This window comes from Malaya genurostris, chromosome 3, assembly GCF_030247185.1.
Source record: "Malaya genurostris strain Urasoe2022 chromosome 3, Malgen_1.1, whole genome shotgun sequence".
In the NCBI taxonomy this organism is placed as follows: Eukaryota; Metazoa; Arthropoda; class Insecta; order Diptera; family Culicidae; genus Malaya; species Malaya genurostris.
The window spans coordinates 288,275,258-288,299,091 of record NC_080572.1 but is presented as its reverse complement, the minus strand read 5'-3'; the positions used below and the strand labels follow the sequence as shown (position 1 = coordinate 288,299,091).

General features: G+C 42.1%; 2 protein-coding genes across 4 annotated transcripts in view; one reads left to right on the top strand and one right to left on the bottom strand.

Annotated features, from left to right (window-relative positions):
• Positions 1–3,403: 3,403 nt before the first annotated feature.
• On the top strand, positions 3,404–7,557 carry LOC131437226 (bromodomain-containing protein homolog). Of its 2 annotated transcripts, none has more exons than XM_058606412.1 (5): positions 3,404–4,123; positions 4,182–6,058; positions 6,139–6,275; positions 6,340–6,750; positions 6,829–7,557. In XM_058606412.1, the coding sequence occupies exons 1-5, from the start codon at positions 3,499–3,501 to the stop codon at positions 7,286–7,288; spliced, it is 3,510 nt and encodes a 1,169-aa protein (XP_058462395.1). In that variant the 5' UTR covers positions 3,404–3,498; the 3' UTR covers positions 7,289–7,557. The 2 variants fall into 2 exon arrangements, with proteins under 2 accessions (XP_058462395.1, XP_058462394.1); XM_058606411.1 differs by having other exon boundaries at positions 6,826–7,557.
• An 8,892-nt stretch (positions 7,558–16,449) lies between these two features.
• Positions 16,450–23,834, bottom strand: part of LOC131436427 (uncharacterized) — a 57,026-nt gene continuing 49,641 nt past the window's right edge. The window contains exons 3-7 of one of the 2 annotated variants that reach the window (XM_058605145.1): positions 17,870–18,492; positions 17,623–17,797; positions 17,411–17,556; positions 17,211–17,370; positions 16,450–17,137 (exon numbers count right to left, since the gene is read on the bottom strand). In XM_058605145.1, coding sequence (XP_058461128.1) covers positions 16,964–17,137; positions 17,211–17,370; positions 17,411–17,556; positions 17,623–17,797; positions 17,870–18,492 — 1,278 coding nt within the window. In that variant the 3' untranslated portion in view covers positions 16,450–16,963. The remainder of the gene's footprint in view (positions 17,138–17,210; positions 17,371–17,410; positions 17,557–17,622; positions 17,798–17,869; positions 18,493–23,834) is intronic. The other variant, XM_058605146.1, reaches the window with a different exon arrangement.

Below are 23,834 nucleotides of genomic sequence, written 5' to 3'. Positions count from 1 at the left end.
AATATTCGCGTAGGTGGCAGTAGTGAGCTCCTTGTTTCCAACGCATATCGAATTTGAAACTTGAGAAGGATTTTGAAAGGTTTTGTTTAAGTCTGTATATCTGTTATCTGTGGTAAAGTCAATTCCAATACATTTAAATATTTTTTATGCGAGGGATAAGTATCGCATAAAAAAGAAGTGTATGGGTAATGACCGAGGCATAACTGGATGTCGTGAATACGAATAAAACTTCACACTTCTTAATATCCGAAATCGTTCTCATAAATAGATATGTTCTGGGAATAGTGCAAGGTTTAATTTCTTTACATCCAGAATTGTAACAGTGCATCGAAACTAAAGTACCACGAATTCACGACACATTCATTCAAACACACAAATTGCTAACCGTACGAATTACAATAATTTCGTTTTAAGAAAATATCAAAAAGTTCGGTAATAATTAATTTACTAATATTAAAAGAATTAATGAAACGTGTCATTTTATACATTTTATATCTACTCATTTAGCAATGAAATGTAGCTCACTACATCAAAACCGTCGCCCGAGCATGAGAAAGACAAACAAGAGTCATAAGCTTTTTTCTTTAGTACTTGTTAAAACCAAACATTTTAGAAAACTATAGTATAAACTATAATTTTGAGTTATTTGTGGTTATTTAATAAAACTAAAAATTTTCATAAATATGCTGATCATAGCATGAAAAAAACATTGTGTTGTTGGGTTAATTAATAATAAGAAGATATCCAGTTTTCACAATTCCCGAACAAATCATTGGTAGCATTATTTTTTGTAAGCATAGTGTCCCCCGAGTCCGCATCGAATTTAGTGCATAGAAGCAGTGGAGAGAAATGTCAAAATAGCAGCACTGCGCACTCATACGATTGATTTCGCTCCAAGCTGACAGGGTCTGGTTATGTGCAACAAGAAATATTAACGATTAAGTTCTACCCATTCTTGAAAGTACAGGATAGATTTTGAAAAGGCGCCCCATTGTAAAGCAAGTTGTATTCACGTCAAAAATCGTATTAAAAACCTCATAATTTGGAAAATTTGTCGAAAAATACCACAACTCTGAAAATTCGCATAAAACCGCATAACTTTGTAAAGTTGCAAAAAAATAATTCTATCAACCTTCGCTTAAAAAACGCATAATAAACGAATCTTTTCAATTTTCAAAATTCACATAAAAAATCAGTGAATTAAACTTTAATAACACGTAATACACGGACCAATAACATTTTTTTCATATGCTTAAGAATATAAGGTAAAACATTTAAAATCAATGGTATTTGATTTATGAACATTTTAGTATTAGAGTTATTACTATATAAGAAATATTCGTAGTTTCGCCGAAAAAATCGTTGCAAATCATTACCACAGACTAACAGACATGACAGTATGAGTAAATTCTTATAAAAATCATTTTTCGTGATGCACTAGTTCCACCTATATTGTACTGCGCGAACTATTTACTATCTGTACACCCCTTGTGTTATGTACAAGTTTTTTTACTAGTTGGTTTCCCCTCGTTTGTCAAAACCGATCAGCTGCTTGCAGGGATGCCTGATTTCATCAAAATATTTGAAATTGAATCGTCACAATAAATTATTGGATTACGTTGATAATATATTTAAATTTTTCACGATGTTGAAGGTAACCATTTATTTGACTCAACGTTGTTCATCTAGACTATTTTTTATTGTGTTGGTAGTTTTCACCCGAAATTAAGTGGCGGCAGACCAGAAGCAAGTAAATATTGTAACAAAACGGGTTCGATTTTGTATTGCGTTGGAGGATGAAAGTAGGCACAATTATGTATATAGTTTTGGCAATATGTATTAAATCTGTATCCTGCATGAAATTCGCATGGACGTATACAAATCAATACATTACAGGTCCACAATGTCAAGACTTATGTCCAACCACTCTTTGCTCAAAGCGCATCTTCATCGTGTTGGTCTTAGTGAGAATAATCTTTGCGTTTGCGGAGACGGTTATCATGACATCGAGCATGTTGTTTGGGCTTGCTCCGAGTATTGCAACGTCAGACTCCAGCTAATTGATTCCCTTCGGGCCCGAGGTAGACCACCTTATGTTCCAGTCCGTGACGTTTTGGCAACCCGAGATCCCCTTAACATGACCTACCTCTATAACTTCTTAAAAGCCATAAACGTGCAAATATAGTGCCCTCTCTTTCTCTTTCTTTCTTCTACAGTGGTCCTACACCAAACGAACTAAACACTGGTCAAGCTGAATTGCTGGAAACCATCCATAAATGACACACCAACATCAAAGCACACCAACAAAGCATCCGAGTCTAGTATAGTCTCTTCCTCGTTACAATCTAGAGAACGTCGAGAACCCGGAAATGCAAAGTGTGTTTAAAAGATTTAAAAGCTATTAATGAATGATTTGTAATATCAAAATATGTTTAACATCAACACAGTATAGGTCCCACCCTCCTGACACTCCTTTACTAACTCTAGGGGAGCAGGCCGCCCCATAATACGGCTTCCACTCTTTTCCACCTAACAACAAGACAATCGGCCACGTTAAGCTAACGCAAATGAGCCCAATAAAAATTTTATTATAAAAATAAATACATTACAGGTAATTCTGTATGAATGGCAACTCTGTTGGTAAATGAAAAAAATAAACACAGTCTAGATGACAGACAGGATGTTTTTGATAGGGTAACGTAGCGCCATCATGACACATGTGAGTACTGTCCCAAATAAAGGAATATTCGAAATGACCGTTAAAATGATTGAAGAATCTAATTTGAGTGTCCTGTCTGTTAGTCTGTGTCATTACTTCCGATAAGAGTTATTCAGAAGAATCACCCTTTTCGTAATTTCATTTTTCATACGCAGATATCGCTACCGGTAATGTTTTAATCGTTTATTTATACCCGGTTTTAATCTTAATAGGTCCTACGCCGGGTGCGCTACCGGTTATTGAGCAGTCTGTATCTATTACTTTCAAGATTTAATTTATTTATTTTCTGAATATTATTGACACAAAAACAAATCTTTCAAAAATTCAAAGATTCTCAATATTTAAAAAAATAATTTTTGGATGATTTGTTTCTATATTGTAGAATCAGCACGAAAACAGCAAGAAGTGAATGTTGTTTTCTTTTGCATATTTTATTGCGAATGTCGCTCTTTTTTAAATAATTTTAATTACTTCGCAAAACAATCGCAGATAATCTATATGTCAAATCTTTTAAATCGGTAGCATTTCAGGTCAAAATCATCCGGCATTCTCATAACCCCTTTCGGAAAAGTATGTGACAATTTTATGCTCGAGTTTGATTGTTCCCACATTTCTTCATGCCTGTGTTCATGTTGTTTTGTCATTCGTGAAACGCCGATGCGTTCGACATAGCTGTCACTATAAGTTGTTCGAAGAAAACGGAGCGAAAAGTGTAAACACAAATAACGCAGCGTCGAAGGTTTTACACAAACGTTTCCTAGTGGTTTTGTGGTGTCAAAATGGGTCTTGACTTCGACGTGCAGGACTACATCAAAACCCTCAACAAACACTCTCCGCCATTCAAGTGTCCCAAGTGTGACAAAAAGTACAAATCGGTGATTGGTTTACAATACCACCTAAACAACTATGATCATGACAATCCATCACCGGCGGCTGGAAATACAAGTACTGCTTCTGCTTCTGCTACCGCTACTCCTGCTGCAGCTGCTGTTGCCGTGGGTGATTCCGTTGGTGTCGATACACCCACACCGTCCGGGTCCGGTGCATGTGGCGACACCGGTTCTGCTTCCACCAAATCCAAAACCAAACCCAGTGTAAAGGAAGCTTCATGTGAAACACCTGTTCGCCCAGTCAAAAACAACAACAACAAGAGAAGTCAAAAGAAAAAGGTCGGGGTTACTCCTAAAAATAAGACACCAGCGGTGGCTTCGCGAGAAGCGCTAACCTACATGGAAGATGAGAATTTGGTGAAGATCGAATTTGGTGGAAAAAATATTAACCTTTCGGTGGACGAAGAGTTTGCGTTGATCAGCATAGAAGACCACAAAAAGGCACTGGAGGATCCGAATTTGGAAATGTTCGTCGTTCCGCCACCATCGGAACCAACGGTAACTTTACCGGAAGGTAAGTGTTGCGTTTGATTTTGGTTGCAGATTTCTGACGGGTTTTGATGTTATTTCAGGTGTTTTCAAAGAGATTGAAGAGTACACAATCAGTGATGCCCCCGTCAGACCAAATGCTTACATTCGGTTTATTGAGAAGAGCACGGAGGAATTGGATGGGGAAGTTGAATACGATGTTGACGAAGAAGACACTACTTGGTTAAGCATTATGAATGAGCGACGAGCATCACAAAATCTCTGTCCTGTGGCCGTAGATTCGCTGGAACTTTTGATGGATCGGTTGGAGAAGGAGTCCTACTTTCAGGCATCGGTGACCGGCCAGAACGGAGCGATCGTTGATGACGATGCCGTCTGTTGTATCTGCATGGACGGAGAATGTCAGAATACGAACGTGATTTTGTTTTGTGACATGTGTAATCTGGCGGTTCACCAGGATTGCTATGGGGTTCCGTACATTCCGGAGGGGCAGTGGCTTTGTCGGCGTTGTTTGCAAAGTCCCAGTCGTTCGGTGGACTGTGTGCTGTGTCCCAATACGGGAGGTGCGTTCAAACAGACGGACAGTGGCCAATGGGCGCACGTGGTTTGTGCGCTCTGGATTCCGGAGGTTCGATTTGCGAATACAGTGTTTCTGGAACCGATTGATTCGATAGAAATGATTCCTCCCGCCCGGTGGCGTTTGGTGTGCTATATTTGCAAACAGAAAGGAATGGGTGCGTGTATTCAGTGCAACCGAAATTCCTGCTATGCTGCCTTCCATGTGACTTGTGCCCAACAGGCTGGACTCTGTATGCGAATGGATCAGGTCCGTGGCAATGACACCCATCCGGTCGTAGTGCAAAAGACGGCATACTGCGACGCGCACACTCCCATCAATGCACTGTCCTCGCCGGGAGAATCCGGTGGTGACGTCGATCCACGAGAGGCATGCCGTGAGAAAATGAAGAAAGCTCGAAAGATGCTAGCAATTAAGCGAACGTCGGCACCGGTCATTTTAATTCCAACGATTCCACCGAATCGAGTAGAGGAGATTGCATCGCTCGTAAATATTGCCAAGAAGCAGCAGTTTATTCAGCGTTTGGTCGCTTACTGGACGCTCAAACGGCAACATCGAAATGGTGTTCCGCTGCTGAGGCGTTTGCAGAGTCAGGGACAAGCGCAGGGTGCCCCGGGAGGTCGTGATAAGAACGATGGTTCTCCGGATGCTCGTGAGCTTTATCATCAGTTGAAGTATTGGCAATGTCTTCGGCAGGACTTGGAACGTGCCCGACTTCTGTGCGAGTTGGTACGAAAACGGGAAAAACTCAAACTAATTCTAATCAAAACAAACGAACAGTGCACAATGGCCCAGCTGAATCCGATTGAACCCGTGCTGCATCGGATTTTGGATCAGCTAGAAGCGAAGGACGTTCAGGAGATCTTCCGGGAACCGGTGGACACGGACGAAGTCACCGATTATTTGACTGTCGTGAAAAATCCTATCGATCTGGGAACTATGCGACAAAAGCTGCGGAGTGGTTTCTACACCAGCATCGAAGATTTGGAGGCCGACGTTGCGCTGATGATCAGCAATTGTTTGACGTACAACAACAAGGATACGATATTCTACCGGGCGGGAATCAAAATGAAGGATGCCGGAACGATAATTTTCCGAACGATCCGCAAAGAACTGGAGCGAGCGGGAATTCTGGAGAAACATCAATCACCACCGGCCATTCAGGCGTTGGAAGATTCGCTGGTGATTGACATCGAAGCCGAGTTGAGTCAGCTGATACAGGAACCGCCCAGCGTGAAATTGATCGAAAAACTCCAACAGCAGGTATCGAAAGCGAACGGAATCAAGCACGGTCTGACGCGATCCAAAAAGATCAAGCACATCCGGAGTGAGATTGCCAAAATCAAACGAGCGATCGCTCGGGAACCAGAGAAACCAAGTGCTGTAAGCTTCTAAAATTGCATTATTGTTTACATCGCGAACCCCCATTTTTTCATTCTCGATCCTAATCTTTTTTTCTCCAGTCCCTCGAAAAGACACCAGTGGAAGTGCTCAAAAAGGCTGAGCCTGCAGTTACGAAATCACCGAAGCTACAAACACCACCCGCAAGCCCGTTGAAAATTCTCAACAATAGTCCATCGCCATCCGGTGTCAATCGACGGTATGTATTTGTTAGAAACCAACGACTTTGAGTCATTGAGCCCCCTCTCATTGTCTCATTTCAGAACGGCTGTCTTGTTCACGCGAAAGGCACAGGCTGCACTCAAGAAACCGGAAACCCCATCGAAAGAGGAGGCGGTCATTGCCGAGACCACCGAGCTTTTGCAGAAAACGGCCAAAAAAGCCACTCGTGGAAAACGTGGTAATTCGAGTAAAAGCAAGGGCGCCACGTCGGGATCCGCTATCGGAGGAGGCGAGGCTGGATTTCTCGGGATACCGGGTCCTTCCCGAAGTAGCAAATCGTCCGAATCGCCGAACAAAAAGTCCTTCGAGGCTATTCCGGACAGCTTTCGGGTTTATCGAGGTGGACAGGACCGGGAGATATCGGATTCGGACGATAGCAACCTGAGCTTTACCGGAAGTACCTGCAGTAGCTGCAGTGGTTTTAGCGGAAGTGGCACTGAGTCGGAGTTTGGGTAAGTCGTTTTTTTTCTTCATTTCCGGAGCATGATTTCAACGTAACCAAATTTGTTTGTTTTCGTCAACTTCAGCAGTACGAGTATGGACGACGACCAATCGTTCTGCGACTCGGAAATGTCCACCAGTGAAGCGGAAGCCTTCCCGGAGAAACCTTTGCTCGAACCACTGAAACTGGTTTGGGCGAAATGTCGTGGCTATCCGTGGTACCCGGCGCTCATAATCGATCCGGACATTCCCAGCGGGTTCGTTCACAATGGAGTCCCGCTGCCGGCGCCACCAGCGGACGTTTTAGCCCTGAAGGCAAATTACGATGAACCGGTGTTTCTGGTGTTGTTTTTCGACGTGAAGCGAACCTGGCAGTGGCTTCCGGCGAACAAGTTGGAACTGCTGGGTGTCAACAAAGAACTGGACCAGAACAAGCTGGTAGAATCTCGGAAACCCACGGAACGGAAAGCCGTCAACAAGGCTTACCAGGAGGCACTGCACTATCACAGCCAGGTGTCGAGCGCTGATGGCCCGGCGGGGAAGCTGTGAAGATCGGTTCGGACCGGTCACCTCCAGAGCTGTTATTGTTTGTGACTTATGATGTAATGAAAATGTTGTTTGGAGAGTTATCGCATTCTGCGAGCGTTTCTGTTTTATCACGATGACCCTGTACACCAGCTGATGCATGTTTTATTTGATAGGAATAGAGGCACATAGCTCTAAGACTACACTGTATTATTTATGATGTAGGTTTCGGCGTTATACGAGGTTTATTATCCGATATGAATAAAGCTTTGTATGGAGTATCAGAATATGTATGTATGTGGAGTTTTTCTTATTCTATGATTCTTTCCGTCGTAGTGTGAATTTAAATTTTGACCCTTCCCTGGTTGCTTTTAGTTAGTGCTCGAAAATAACATTGAAGCTGCTGAGAATTGATCGAACAGGCCGTTATGCTCTGAAGCATAAGGTGATCGATAGGGGTGGAATCCATTTGGGTATTGGTTTAAGCGAATATTTCTTGCACCTTCCAATCTTTCTTGGTTAAACGAAATTATTGGCAATTGGGAGACGACTTTTATATAGCAGATCCATTTTGGCTTAAAAAGGAAAACATAACACTGCGTTGGAAAAGTTGGAGGAAGAACCGAAATTTTTTGTTCAGAACAAAGCCCATTTCTGGTTGAAATGATTAGTCAACAAACAAAATAGTCGCATTTGTAGTCAATACAAGCCATGCGCTCAAAACTATCGACGGTGCACAACACTCGTCGCACAGGAACTCCGGGATTCAATCTCGAGCAGCTACGTAGCATTCGTACTGCAGAGGAATACGCGCAACAACTGGAGTTAGTGCTACCAACGGAAGAGTAGCTTGGCGCGGCGACTCTTGAAGACGGCTGGAGGAACATAAGGTCCGCCGTGAGTAGCACTGCTGAAACCGTACTAGGAACGAGGTTATCGAATCGAGGAAATGACTGGTTTGACGGCGAATGTCAGCAGTTGGTCGAAGAGAAGAATGCAGCAAGGGCGAGGATGCTGCAACACCGCACGAGAGCGAACGAGGAACGATACAGACAGGCGCGGAACAGACAGAACACGGTTTTCCGGAAGAAAATGCGCCACCAGGAAGACCAAGATCGCGAAGCGATGGAACAGCTGTACCGCGCAAATGATACACGGAAATTCTATGAGAAGTTGAACCGCTCACGTACAGTCTTCACGCCACAGGCCGAAATGTGCAGAGATACCAGTGGTAGCTGTGGCGTAATCGACATTAATTTGATCATCCCAATATGCCAACATATACACGCACGCGTATACAAATCATTATTACACTACACTCGATATCCTTCTACCTACTGTAAATATATTTTAGTTCTGATTAGACAATCAAGCCGGATAGTTCACTATTGTCCGAAAGTAGTCCGTATATATTCTACATCGGTGCAGCCACACTGGTGACCCCGACGTGATCGTTACGGAAGTTATTCGTTTCGCAAGTTTTTTATTCTATATTTCGAGCCGCATACGCGAAAACTCCGTAGTTTATCTACATCGAACGTAGAAAATCCGACGTGAACCGCGTGTAGAAAATCCGACGGCAACCACAATGCCAAATAACGATGGCGATTCCGCCATCATCAAATCTGAGGATGACGCTAAAGAACCTGCAATCATTGCTAAAATTAATTTCCCGGACTTCGATCCCGACGACATTGAGACATGGTTCATATGTCTGGAAGCAGCATTTAGCGTTAATGTGATCAAAAATGATAAATTCAAGTTTAACGCTGTAATAGTCGCTCTTGGCTCCCGCGCGAAATTCGTGCATTCAGTGATATCAAGGTGTAATGAAACAAACACTAACGATAGATACGATGTCCTCAAATCTGCCGTGATTGCACATTTCCGCCCATCGGAAACACAACGATTGACTAGTTTGCTCTCGGGTATATCTCTAGGAGACCAAAAGCCAAGTGTATTATTGACCGAGATGCGCCGTCTGGGTGGCGCGGGATGCACCGACAATGTGCTAGCGAACCTGTGGCTGCGAGCACTTCCAAATACTGCTCGATCCATTATCGCTGCTATGCCTACCGCGACACTCGACGAGCAAGCCAAAGTAGCTGATAAAATTTTGGAAGCACCCCGTGAGCAAATTTCTGCTGTGCAGACTACCCCAGAAACATCTACCTCTACATCGTCTCTCGAACAAAGAATCGAAGCTCTATCGCGACGCTTGGAAGAAGCCTTGTCGTTTGATTTTCGTGGACGGGACCGTCAAAACAGTCGCCCGCGCTCACGCTCTTTCAGTCGTCGTGATCCAACACCAGGGAGAAGCAAGACACCACGCCGATGGATCTGCTGGTTTCACTACCGACATGGTGCACAAGCTCGGAAGTGTGAGAAGACAAAATTCGGAAACCAAGACGTTAAGTGTATTTTTTTCGATGGAAACATCGAGGTATATACTCGACCGAAGGACAATTAGACCACAACGTTAACGCACACCAACCACCGCCCGCTTCAATTAGCGAACCGTCGCCGAAGCAAAACACCAGCACTAGCCTGAACCAACCTGTAAACGTCCAGCGCATCCATATACACGACCTGAAGACGTCAAATCGATTCCTCATCGACACTGGGGCAGATATATCTGTCATACCACCATCATCTAGAGAACGCCTTACACCAACTACATCACATCAACTTTATGCAGCAAACGGTTCCACAATTCAAACATTTGGTACCAAAAGACTCATCGTTGATCTTGGCCTACGAAGACAATTCACGTGGATTTTTGTCATCGCCGATGTCAAATCACCTATAATTGGTGCCGATTTCCTGAAACACTACGATTTACTCGTGGATCTGCGGAGAAACAAGTTGATCGACAACACCACCCGATTGGAAATCGAAAATATCGATGCAGTATCAGAGCCAACTATAACTACATTTGATAAGAGTTCACCATTCGCTTCAATCCTTACAGAATACCAAGACATAACGATCCTGAATATGAAACACAAACCAACAACAGCCAGCACCATGCATCAGATTGTTACCACCGGGCAACCTGTTTTTTGTCGACCACGCCGGTTACCTGTGGACAAATTCAAAGAAGCAAAGGCAGAATTCCAGTTTCTTATGGAGCAGGGGATTTGTCAACCATCTAAAAGTAATTGGGCCAGCCCGCTGCATCTTGTTAAAAAATCGAATGGTAAGTGGCGACCATGTGGTGACTACCGGAATCTGAATGCCATCACAGTACCAGACCGTTATCCAGTACCACATATTCAAGACTTTTCCAGCATCTTGTACGGTAAGCAAATTTTCTCTTGCATAGATTTGCAACGTGCATACCACCAAATCCCTGTGGCACCCGAAGATGTCCCTAAAACAGCTATCACCACACCTTTCGGGCTCTTTGAATTTAAATATATGACCTTCGGACTGCGCAATGCAGGACAAACTCTCCAAAGGCACCTACATGCTATCTTTGGTGACCTAGATTTTGTTTACCCTTATATCGACGATTTATGCATAGCGTCAGATAATGTTGAGCAGCATAAGCAACATCTACGAACAGTGTTTGATCGACTGAGACAAAACGGACTCACCATCAACGCTGCGAAATGCCAGATTGGGCAACCTACCGTTGAATTTCTAGGCCATCAAATAACACCAGAGGGAATCAAACCAACGCCTAACAAAGTGCAAGCAATTCTAAATTTTCCAAGACCAACGATAGCTAAACAGTTAAAAAGATTTCTCGGTACAATTAATTTTTACAGGCGCTTCATTCCACAAGCAGCCGTAAACCAACAAATTTTACAATCGATGATCCCTGGAAATACTCGCAACGATACAACCATTTTAATATGGGACGAGGTTTCGAATAAAGCGTTTGAGGAATGTAAACATGACCTAGCAAACGCAACTCTTCTCGCTGATCCATCGTCAGAAGCAAAACTCGCACTGGATGTCGATGCTTCTAACACAGCTATCGGAGCAGTTCTGTATCAAATCGCTAAAAATGGCCCGCAACCACTAGCATTCTTCTCGCGAAAGTTGAGCGAAAGTCAACAAAAGGCTAGCACATACGACAGAGAACTAATCGCTATGTACGAAGCCATCAAACATTTTCGAGATACACTACAAGCTCGAGAATTTTGTGTCTACACAGACCATAAGCCGCTGGTCACTGCTTTCCACCAGCGTCCGAATAAAGCCAGTCCAACACAACAACGTCGACTCAGCTTTATAAGTGAGTATACTACCGACATTAGGCACGTATCTGGCGAATCCAACAAAGTCGCTGATATGCTAAGTCGCATCGATTCGATTACTACTACTGTGATCGACTATGGTCGTATGGCTGAGTCCCAGAAATCAGATCCAGAACTGAAAGAGTTTTTAAACAATCCTCCAAGCAACACTTCAGTAAAACTAAAATTACTTAAATCACCATTAGCAACCACACCCATATACTGCGATGTGTCAACAGAAGCCATCCGTCCGTTCGTTCCACTCGAGTTTCGACAACGAATAATAAAGAAGCTGCATGAAACGTCGCACCCAGGAATTCGTGCCAGCACTCGCTTAGTTTTGGACCGATTCATCTGGCCATCACTACGTCGCGACTGCAAGCAATTTGTTATGCATTGTATTCCGTGCCAGAAATCAAAAATACAACGGCACAATAAAGCACCAATAAGCAGAATTTCGGTACCAGATAACCGATTCGCACACATCCATATGGACTTGATCGGACCTCTTCCACCGTCCGAAGAGAATTTATATTGTCTCACTATTATCGATAAATTCACCAGATGGCCTGAGATCTACCCGTTGCCGAATATGACTGCACACACCGTAGCTCGTGCCTTCGTCGAGGGTTGGATCGCACGATTCGGCGTACCAACCAATATAACAACTGACTGTGGTAGACAATTCGAGTCGGAATTGTTTCGCACACTAACAAAAATGCTAGGAATAACACATCTGCGTACAACGCCTTATCACCCGCAAGCAAACGGTCAGATTGAGCGAACACACCGTCAGCTCAAATCAGCGATCATGTGCCATCAACATTCCCGTTGGACCGAAGTTCTACCCATCGTGCTTCTGGGCATGCGATCGTCACTGAAGGAAGATGTACAAGCAACGGCTGCTGAACTTACTTACGGTACATCACTAAGATTACCCGGACAATTCTTCTCCGACAGTGAAATGAAAAATCCAACCTCAACATTCGTCACCGACCTGAAGACAATAATGACGAAGTTACGTCCTACGCAGACTGCTAATCATTCCTCGAAAAATTCATTTGTACAAAAGCAGTTATCTACCTGCAGCCACGTTTTCGTGAAGGTAGGATCAATCAAACCTCCTCTCACACAACCGTACGACGGACCGTATAAAGTTATTCGCCGGAAGAAAAAAGTTTTCATTGTAGACGTAAATGGTAAATCTACTGTGATATCTATCGATCGGCTGAAGGCAGCTTTCACACAAGCAGAGGAGATTCATCCACCAGTAGAGCAGTCCAAGATGTCAACTGAGACGAACACCTACCAAACACGCTCTGGACGCCGCGTGAAAATCCCTCGTCAGTATTGGTAATTCTACGGGGGGAGTGATGTGGCGTAATCGACATTAATTTGATCATCCCAATATGCCAACACATACACGCACGCGTATACAAATCATTATTACACTACACTTCTTCTACCTACTGTAAATATATTTTAGTTCTGATTAGACAATCCAGCCGGATAGTTCACTATTGTCCGAAAGTAGTCCGTATATATTCTACATCGGTGCAGCCACATAGCCTTCTCACGAACGAACGTGAGGTGATCGACAGGTGGAAGCAGTACTATGACGAGCATCTGAATGGCGAAGCACAAGATACAGAGAACGGTACAGGAATCAATCTGGGTGCACGCTCAGCCGACGACTGATTCCCAGCCCCTGATCTGTCGGAGATAATTGAGGAGATCAGCAAGCTGAAGAACAACAAAGCCGCGGGCAATGACCAGTTGCCAGGCGAGCTGCTCAAACATGGAGGAGAGGCACTGGCTAGAGCGCTGCACTGGATGATCTCTAGGATTTGGGAGGATGAGATTCTACCGCAGGAATGGATGGATGGAGTGGTATGTCCCGTCTACAAAAAGGGCGATAAGCTAGACTATTGCAATTACCGCGTAATCACGCCGTCTACAAGGTACTCTCCCAAATCCTTTGCCGTCGTCTATCACCAATAGCTAAGAAATTCGTAGGGCCGTACCAAGCGGGATTTACTGGAGCCCGCGCCTCTACGGATCACATATTCGCGATAAGACAAGTACTCCAGAAGTGTCGTGAATACAACGTACCCACGCATCACCTATTCATTGACTTCAAAGCGGCATACGACACAATCGATCGAGAACAGCTATGGCAGATCATGTACGAATACGTTTTCCCGGATAAACTGACGCGATTGGTCAAAGCAACGATGGATAGTGTGATGTGCTACGTCCGAGTATCTGGGACGCTCTCGAGTCCCTTCGAATCTCGGAGAGGGCTACGTCAAGGTGATGGACTTTCTTGTATCTTGTTCAATATTGCCCTGGAAAGTGTGATTCGAAGAGCGAGGATCGACACGAGTGGTACGATCTTCCGAAAGTCCGTACAACTTTTTGGCTTCGCTGACGATATTGATATTGTGACACGTAACCTTGAGAAGATGACGGAAACCTACATCGGACTGAAAGCTGAAGCTAGGCGTATCGGATTGGCCATAAATGCGTCGAAAACAAAATACATGAGAGGAAGAGGCTCTAGAGAAGAAACACTACGCCTCCCACCACGAATATTGATAGACGGTGACGATATCGAGGTGGTTGACGAGTTCCTGTATTTGGGCTCACTGGTGACCGCCGATAATGACACCAGCAGAGAAATTCAGAGACGCATTTTGGCAGGGAATCGTGCGTACTTTGGACTCAGAAAAACCCTCCGATCGAGAAAAGTACGCCACCGCACGAAATTGACCATCTACAAAACGCTAATTAGACCTGTTGTTCTCTATGGCCACGAGACCTGTACTATGTTGGCAGAGGACCAACGCGCCCTCAGTGTTTTCGAAAGAAAGGTACTGAGGACCATCTATGGCGGAGTGCAGATGGAAGACGGAACGTGGAGACGGCGTATGAATCACGAATTGCAACAGCTGCTAGGAGAACCACCCATCGTACGGACAGCTAAAATCGGATGTCTACGATGGGCTGGGCATGTCAAAAGGATGTCGAACGACAGCCCAGTGAAAATGGTTCTTGAATCTAATCCGACTGGTACAAGAAGAAGAGGAGCGCAGCGAGCAAGGTGGATCGATCAAGTGGAGGGTGATCTCAGAAGCATCCGTGCCTTGAGTGGCTGGCGACGAGCAGCCATGGACCGAGTTATGTGGAGACGTATGCTTGATACAGCAAAGGACACCCCAGGCATATAGCTGTTAGGTAAGGTAAGTATGGTAAACCGAAGGTTTGCCAACACGCGGACAGGCAACATACAATTTTCCATATAAAAACTCAAACTTCATGACACAAACTCCTTACGAGTACTCTTGTGCTTTCTCTACATGTTCCTGTCCTCTCTGCACTTGTTCCAGTATTTTCAGTATTTGTTTCACTACTTGTTCCTGTACTTTCTATATTTTTTTCATTTTTTGTACCTGTTCCTATACCTTCCACACTTGTTCCTGTGCGTTCTGCACTTGTTCTCCTTATTTCTGTATCTACAGCTCTCCAGGCGAACTTCGCACCGCTGAAAAATTATCTTTGGATGGAAATTATTTCGAACACTCACTAAATCAGAATAATCAAACGACCTGAGCGAAATTCGGTTTCAGAAGAATGTGATCATGATTGTTCGCGATCAATGACGTTGAATGATAAAATGAGTCTCAGCAATTTTTCAGTGTGTGAGAAAGTCGATGTATCGTTTCAAAGAGGTGAAAATGGCAATGTGATGATTCCCGAACCCCGTTCTATCCATGATATTCAATATTCTCCAATATTTGGAGGTAATTTTGCGAAAAATACGCACAAAAACTCCCAATGTATCAAGCCATTATTGGTGCTGAAGGTGAATGGATTTGACAGAAATAGTTGAAAATTTTTTCCAGTACTACTGTTATAGCGACGCAAACACCTATTTTCAACTTACTCTGAAAGTCAATCTATCGAACAGAGATAGCAGATCTCACTCTGACAATTAGTTTTCGCATATAAAATGACTACTCGAGTTGCGATGAACGGGGAAGTCGTTACCCTTCCAAATTTTATTCGCATTTCACTCCAAATTTATTTAATTTATCAATTAAATGTACTTTTTGTAACAGTTTTATTTGGGTTAATCTACTGAAATTCAAGAAGTATGACTACAACTGGCCCCAACTGGTGATGTTAATTTCACTTTTCGGGCATTTGTAATGTTTATGTAAAATTTAAGCCGAAAAAACCTTAAAACAACCTTTGGATTCGAATAGAATTGTTCCATTGCACACTTCAATCTTGTTGTTTTTGGATAAAAGTTCAGTGCATTGTGACAACAATAATTACATGCATTGTGAAGATAGAGATTCACATTTCTGAACTTTTAAGGAAACACTTTCTTTTTTATGTCGTTCTTAAATTTGAATTGACGGCATTGACGGCGAAAAATGGAAACCTGTATGCCATTCATTTGGCGCCCATACCTGATTGAACATGTGGTTCGAAATAAATAAACACGTGAATCAAGTCGGCTCAATAAAATTTGAACACAAATCAGCTCGTTTGGCGTAAAACGATTTTATCAATAATCTAGTATTCATATTTTGCTCTCCAGTGGGCAAGCATTACACAACTCGATACGCGCCAAACAATCATTGCAGATCTAGCATGCATTGAGTGGAAAATTTATGTATGGAAGTCCATACATAACATTTTTCAAGATTTTCTCCACTTTTCCGAAGGATTTTCCTTATGTACTATAGCCTTAAATCATTTAGAGATCGGTCCACGCATACCAGAGAACATTAGCAACAACACTTTTTTCGCTCTTATTTTATATATATAGATGAAAGGTTGTGTAATTTAATATAATGACTTACCTTCAAGTAGTAATGTTACCACGTCTTCCACTGCTGATGTGAGTCTGTATGGGGTCAGTATTGAATGTGACTTCAGGAAATTCATTCAAATAAATGAAAAAATGTTAACACGACTCCTAGAAATTTATTAATAATACTTGCTACAATATCTTTTTCTCTTTTTCCATTTTATATGCTAAGAAAAAAGCACGTTCACTACCAATGTGAATTATTTTCGACTTGGGCGCCGTTTTCGCTTTTTTCGTTTTGTTTACACACTAAACATTACAATTGCCGCTCGTAAGCGTGTTAGGTTCTTCTATTTATACAAAAAACATTCCATCGATTATCTAATAATAGCTCCGTATCTGTAGAATTTAGTGATTATACAACACTAATGCATAAAACTAAAACTGAATGAAGAGGATCTTCGCTGGCCTCGAATCTCTTCAACAGTCGGTCACCTCCCTCGGGTCATGAGATTCCTAATCGAGATTCTGAACATACTTCCATCGTGTTCACTGGAATTTCTACAGTATTTCTCTGCATTCCTCCTTATCACTGTCCTTTGTTAATTTTTTTTTGTTTGCAGAATCACCTCATTTGTAGTACGATGATTGCATTGGTCGACTGTTGGATGTGTAGGTGCTCATTGGTATGCTACTCTGGGCCTTGGAAGTCGGCACCGGAGTACTGCCTCCGAGAGTACTGCTCATACCGTACAGCTGTTCGGTTCCGGCTGGGGCGTAATCCACATCGTAGTAGATTCCTGACTACAAAAACAAAAAAAAACAGTCACATTCACAGTTGCTTATGTTTATGTTCCGAAATTGTCGGACTACTTACAGTAACGCTGGCATTGCTTCGACTCTTGGGACGTGGCACGTTGAAATTCCTGCCGAGCAGATCGGCTCGGTCTTCTTCTTCGCTGGAGCTGGAGTTCTCCAAAGTTCGCATGCCGTTCCGGTTGAGTCCGAGACCCCTGTTCGAGGACAACATCATATGCCTACAGAATCACACTATAGTTGAGATTCGATTTTACTCACCTTGGCAGAGGGACTGGCGGCAGAGTGGCCGCGTGCATGGGAGGCAACGTTCCGTGCATACTCAGTGTGTTCATATTGCCGATCGTCTGTAATGTCGGATATCCGAACATTGCAGATCCTGGTCGGGGTGGTGCCACCGGTTCGGCCTAGAAAATCGTAAACAAAAAGTGTCAATCTAAATTCCATACATTACTTTAAAGTGAGCACAGTACCGCATAATGATTTGCCTGTGCCATCACATCGGCTATTTGAGCCCACCGCATTCGATCCTCTAGGGTCACCTGATAGGGAGCTTGTCCCATCACCGGAGTTTTAACTTGGCCACCACCCATATATCCAAACACGGGACTACCCATCGCGTTTTTGTGCTCACGTTGCCATTTGCGACTGTTGAGAGAAAGTCATGCCATGTTAGAACGAAGTGATTAGGAAACACACAAAAAAAACCACTTCACTCACCTCCACATGATCAAACAGATCAATGTCAGTACAATGATGACAACCGCGGCGACGGAAGCTCCGACAGCGACTCCCAGCACTTCCCCATCGATTTCGCACTGCGTCCCGTAATAGCTGCCGAGGCACTTGCATACCTGTTTGTTGTTGGAACTGTCGTACATGCAGGTACCTCGGTTATTGCAGTACGAATCCGGACAGGACAAACACTCCCGCCCGGCACGCTGTGGCTGATCGGCCCACGGATCCCGGTATCCGTACTCGCACTCGCACCGGAACGTCCCGAACATGTTGGTACAGTTGGCGTCCTCGTCGCAATCGTTCAGGTCGTCGGAGGTACACTCGTCCACATCCTGCACGCTGGATACCGCACCGGTCGGACTGTCGACGTACAGTGCCGAATTACCGATGTTGTTGTTCCGGCGGTGGATCACCCCCAACAGGTGCCGCTGGATGTCGGATTTGAGCTGCGGTCGCAACGTTTCCGCGTTCTCGTCCAGGCTGATCGTGTAGTTGACGAACACTCCTTTCAGTCCCTGCGAGGCCGGATTCGTGGTGTAGATGCCGTTCACCCGTGCCTCCATGAACTCGTCCGAAAATGGTGTCATCGACATAGCGGAATCCATCTGTTCAGGTTGATTTCGACAGCAAGTGAGCGAGCAAACGATGGAAGGAAATATGAAAAAAAAAAATTATTTAGATTATGATACCAGGTGAGAGTGTTCTGCAATGAGTGCGCACAGCTAGCAAAAAGAAGAAAGAGAAATGGCCATAGGAAGAAAATGGATCACCTACGGCCAACGGCGGAACGCGGAGAGGGGTCTCATTATCATTGGTTGGTTTGCGGGGCACGACGCAAACAGATTTTGATCGATTCCTGTTATGGATGGATACCAGATGAAAATTTCATTATTTTTTCTTTGTTCACTCATTCCGAGGTGGTTAATATTTTTCATCGGAGCAGTTCGAGCGTATGAAGTGGATGGTGGAAAAGTTGCTTATATCCGAGCGTTTTCTACTATCGTTGCTCATTAGATAACAACCTTCTCTTAATTGAAACTTATTTTTGGATAGCTTGTCTATTTTGGCTCACCCAGAGCACGAGCTTTCAACATTTTGGTTTGCTAATTAATGATTCGCGAGAGTTTTAGCATCACACTTTCTGGCCCTGAACTTGGACCCATAGGCAAAATTTGCATGTAAAGCTCGATGCTGCTGGAGTAGTTTTTTGGAGACCACGAATCATTTTCATGAAGAACTCAGTATTCTGTCAACAATTGTTCCTAGCAGTACGTTTTGTTGTTTCTTCAAATTCAGAACAATACTGGTTTTAACTATGTTTTCGTTTTCTCAAACTAGTGTGTCATTTTCAGATCCCTCCATAGTACAGCTTTTGTTAAAGAGTGTAAATATATTTCCAGCGCACAAAATAAATTTTAAACGTGGCAGTTCACGGAGAACTATTATTGTTCCGAAGGGGGTTTGCGAAATAAAAAGGTTAGGGATCACTGCACTAGGAGAATTGACAGTACCTATTTTTCGGCAAGGATTATCCAAGGATTGATCATATGGACTCCTGCTTCCATGTCGAAAAAGTCCACAATTGCAAAAGGTTTTTTATTTCTAAATTCCGTGACCAGATTTTTCCAATGTTTCATATTCGGTTACTCTGTCTTAATAATCTATCTCAGCTTGTTTCTCTTCCGTGAAAAACCCGTCTACAATTGCTCTGGTTCTAACAGATCAAAGTCACATTTGTAGTGAACCGATTACACATGCTGAGTTTTGCTCAGATCATCTTCCTGTAACATTCAGACTTTCCAACGAAGCTATAATTAATCCAATTAGTTCTATATTCAACTATCATAGAGCTAATTGGTTGGATTACAGATCTCACATTGAAAATCGTGTGGATCATGAAACTATTTTAGAAAATTCTTCGGACATCGACACAGCAATTGATAATTTGAATCATTACATTATCGAAGCTAGAAACCTTTCAGTTCCCAAAGCTCCAACTAAATTAAATTCTCCTATCATCGATGACAATCTTCAACTGCTCATTCGGTTGAAGAATGTTCGTCGACGACAATATCAACGTTCTCGTGATCCTGCTATGAAAAACATAGTTAAGGATTTACAAAAAGAAATTAAACATAGATTTACTCTTTTGCGAAATGAAAATTTCGCTAAAGAAGTTGAACAAATTAAACCATATTCTAAACCTTTCTGGAAACTTTCTAAGGTTCTTAAGAAACCTCAGAAACCAATTCCTGCTCTCAAGGAAGGAAATCAAATACTTCTTAAGAATAGCGAAAAAGCTCAAAAACTTGCTCAGCAGTTCGAGAGTGTACACAATTTTAATTTGAACGTTGTGAGTCCTATTGAAAATGAAGTCTCACTGAAATATGACTCAAGTGTTATTACAAGTTGACATTATTGAGATGAATTTTGATGAAATTAAGTCAATTATTAGGAAACTTAAAAACATGAAGGCTCCTGGTAATGATGGAATTTTTAATATTTTTATTAAAAATCTTTCCGATGTTGCCTTGAGACTCCTGGTTAAAATTTTCAACAAGTGTTTTTCATTAGCTTACTTCCCAAAAAGATGGAAAAACGCTAAAGTAATTCCTATCCTCAAACCTGATAAAAATCCAGCAGAAACATCAAGTTATCGACCAATTAGCTTACTTTCTTCTATCAGTAAACTTTTTGAAAAAATTATCTTGTTGAGAATGATGTCTCATATAAATGAGAATTCAATTATTTTACCAGAGCAGTTTGGATTTCGTCATGAACATTCAACTACTCATCAACTTGTCAGAGTTACGAACATGATCAAGTCAAATAAATATTCTGGGTTTTCCACTGGAGTTGCTCTTCTAGACATAGAAAAAGCATTCGACAGTGTTTGGCACAAAGGTTTAATAGCAAAAATGTCTGATTTCCAGTTTCCTATTTATTTGATCAAAATGATTCAAAATTATTTAACTGATCGTACTCTTCAGGTTAGCTATTACGAGCCGGTGTTCCGCAGGGTTCGAGCGTAGCTCCAATCTTGTATAATTTTTTCACTTCTGATCTTCCAAATCTACCCGGTGGTGGTAAGAAATCGCTATTCTGTGACGACACAAGTCTGTTAGCCACAGGTAGAAATCTAAGAGTGATCTGCAGTCGCCTACAAAGAAGTTTAAATATTTTCAGTGATTATCTGTCAAAATGGAAAATTAAACCAAATGCAGCAAAAACGCAATTAATTATCTTTCCTCATTAGCCAAGAGCTTCTTTTCTTAAACCAAACAATAATCACATTCTCAAATTAAATGGCTTGGAATTGACATGGTCTGATCAAGCTAAATACTTAGGTTTAACGTATGACAAAAAACTCACTTTCAAGGATCACATTGAAGGAATCCAAGCAAAGTGTGATAAATATATTAAATGTTTATATCCTCTTATAAACAGAAATTCTAAGCTCTGTCTAAAAAACAAATTGTTAATTTATAAACAAATTTTCAGACCAGCCATGCTTTATGCGGTACCAATTTGGTCAAGCTGTTGTTCCACCAGGAAGAAAACGCTTCAAAGGATTCAGAATAAAATTCTGAAAATGATTTTGAAGCGTCCTCCCTGGTTTAGTACAAATGAGTTACACAGACTCACAAATATAGAACCATTAGATGTAATGTCACATAATATTATAAGCAAATTCCGACAAAATCTTCAATTGAATCGATTCGCTCTCTGTATTAGTTAGTAAGTTAGTATAAAAGTTCCTTTTCCCCATTACACAATACAAGTAGGTTTAGAATTTTCCCTACACAAAAATCTCAGGATTGCGGAAGAAAATGATGTCTTCATGGTAATAACCAAATCATGTATATAATGGGGCTGAAAAGTCATCACTTGTGGCTGAACACCCAATTCAAATCTTAATAATTTAATTTTAGCTCATATTCCAATAAATAGTTATAAAAAAAACCAGATTGTAAAGTATATGCGTTCACTCGCTGGATAGCTGGATAGTCGCTTTTGCTGTGTGTTGGTGCAACTTTCCGTCTGCTGCACATCGTGTCCGCTGAAGTATATTAAATATCAATTAGCTATTGAAGTTTGAACGAAGGCAGGTAGTAAAACCGTTGATTATTCAAGTGTTTCATCATCAAACGAGGGATTTAAAACTGTTCTATATACTGGGATAACCTCAACTATAGAAACTAAGAAATTCTTTAAATTTGTAAATTTATCTTACAATTTATATATACATCGGAACGTGCGATCGCAGAAGACAACACATTTTGATACTTCGTTGACTAACAGGTCAATTTAAAATCTCAGTGATTTTTTGATGAATTTGTTACAATTAATTTGCTTCGAAAACATCACTTCGATATTATACGCCTAAAAATGGATTCATTTGTCGACGGAGTCGTGTCCACACTGAAATCTTCATTAACAAGCGATACGGTAAATCGTAAATGGAATCAATTCAAGCTTGTGTTATAAAGTTAATCGTAGATACTTCTTAATCATTCAAATATGGCAGGAACACAATTAATTATATTTTAGCATTATCCCATAACTACTATTATTGAACCAAATATTGTTTGAATAGGACCCCTCGATGAACTCGGCTTACCGCCAGTTTCAGTTCAGCTATTATTTGAATTGCAACAAAACAACAAGCGTTTGATCGCTGCATGCGTTCTAACTATGTCAATATTCATTCATGTATTGATAACATTAAGTTACAATATGAACGTTATTCGCGAATTTTTTCTGCGAATTTTTTCTGTTTTTTCATTAGTTCTTAATATGTGAAAATCAGTGAAAGTAACAAAATATTTTTTGCGGACTGTTTCACATGTTTTGTTCATTGTATTGTCACCACAGTATACCACCGACACTTTCCGAAGATTATCGACGTTTTTAACGAGAAATTGAACATTTCTCGATCAAAATATATACAATCTTCTCTTGGATCGATTACCTGTTTGTAAAATTAATAAGTTTGTACATTCTCTCACTCGAAAAATTATTCGTTCGTATCTAAAATTGATCCTTTGAAATTGTGGGATAGGGATACGACAAAGATGGCATTTCACCAGAGTGATAAACGCTAGAGTCAGATTTCTGCCACACCGAGGATGAAAAAAACGAAGCACCACACAAAGAGGAAAGCGCACTTCTTCTCAGTGTCGAATAGACAGCATTTGAGTGTGTGCTTGTGGTTAAAGCAGCTGGCGCGAGTGAAACATGAATCGCATGAATCGCTCACACGCGCTCTCGTCTAAATACACCCAAGTGACCACTGGCGCGTTATTGTGAGCGAACACTTCTGTGAACTTCAATTAATATAGAGTAGATCTGGCCTTGCTATGAAAAATTTGCAAGGAAAACCGTAAATTTTACGATAAATTGTTTTATTTTGCTGATTTTGCGTGTCCACGCTTCATCTACGGAAACCATACAGCAAAGTGCTCACCGGCGTGTACACCTCTGTGAAAGTATCTGCATCCACCTCAGAGAATTTATTAGCTAATGCTCTAGCACTTTGGTGCGATTCAGTGGAAGAGGTAAAAGGAAATAAACAAACGCACTCATGATGCGTGCACACTTACACAACAGCGGTGTATAAATGTGAAAGAGAAGAGCTCTCGTTGAAGTTGTCAGTGCGAGGGGAGAAATTTTGCTTGCTCTTCGTCACACAGAGGAGATAGACATCTCTGGCACAACACTATACAAATGATCAACGTGTCTGAAGGGTTTTGTACTTGACAGCTAAGTCAGCGTTAGCACATGCGTCTACCAATATCTGGCGCAGCAATCCTTGACCACGAACGAGGACTAGCATCGAGGACTGACATCGGCCTCTTTCAACTACAAGCCGCTGCAAAGGTAACGACGTGGTTTCGCTAAACTAGATATACGGAGTGATTCCTTCTAGTTCCATCGGCAGATATCA

Bases quoted from the DNA above. Each gene is read 5' to 3' on its own strand.
- LOC131437226 (XM_058606411.1), top strand. From the start codon at position 3,499: ATGGGTCTTGACTTCGACGTGCAGGACTACATCAAAACCCTCAACAAA. The intron at 4,124-4,181 runs GTAAGTGTTGCG...ATGTTATTTCAG, and splicing joins AACGGTAACTTTACCGGAAG to GTGTTTTCAAAGAGATTGAA. The intron at 6,276-6,339 runs GTATGTATTTGT...GTCTCATTTCAG, and splicing joins CCATCCGGTGTCAATCGACG to AACGGCTGTCTTGTTCACGC.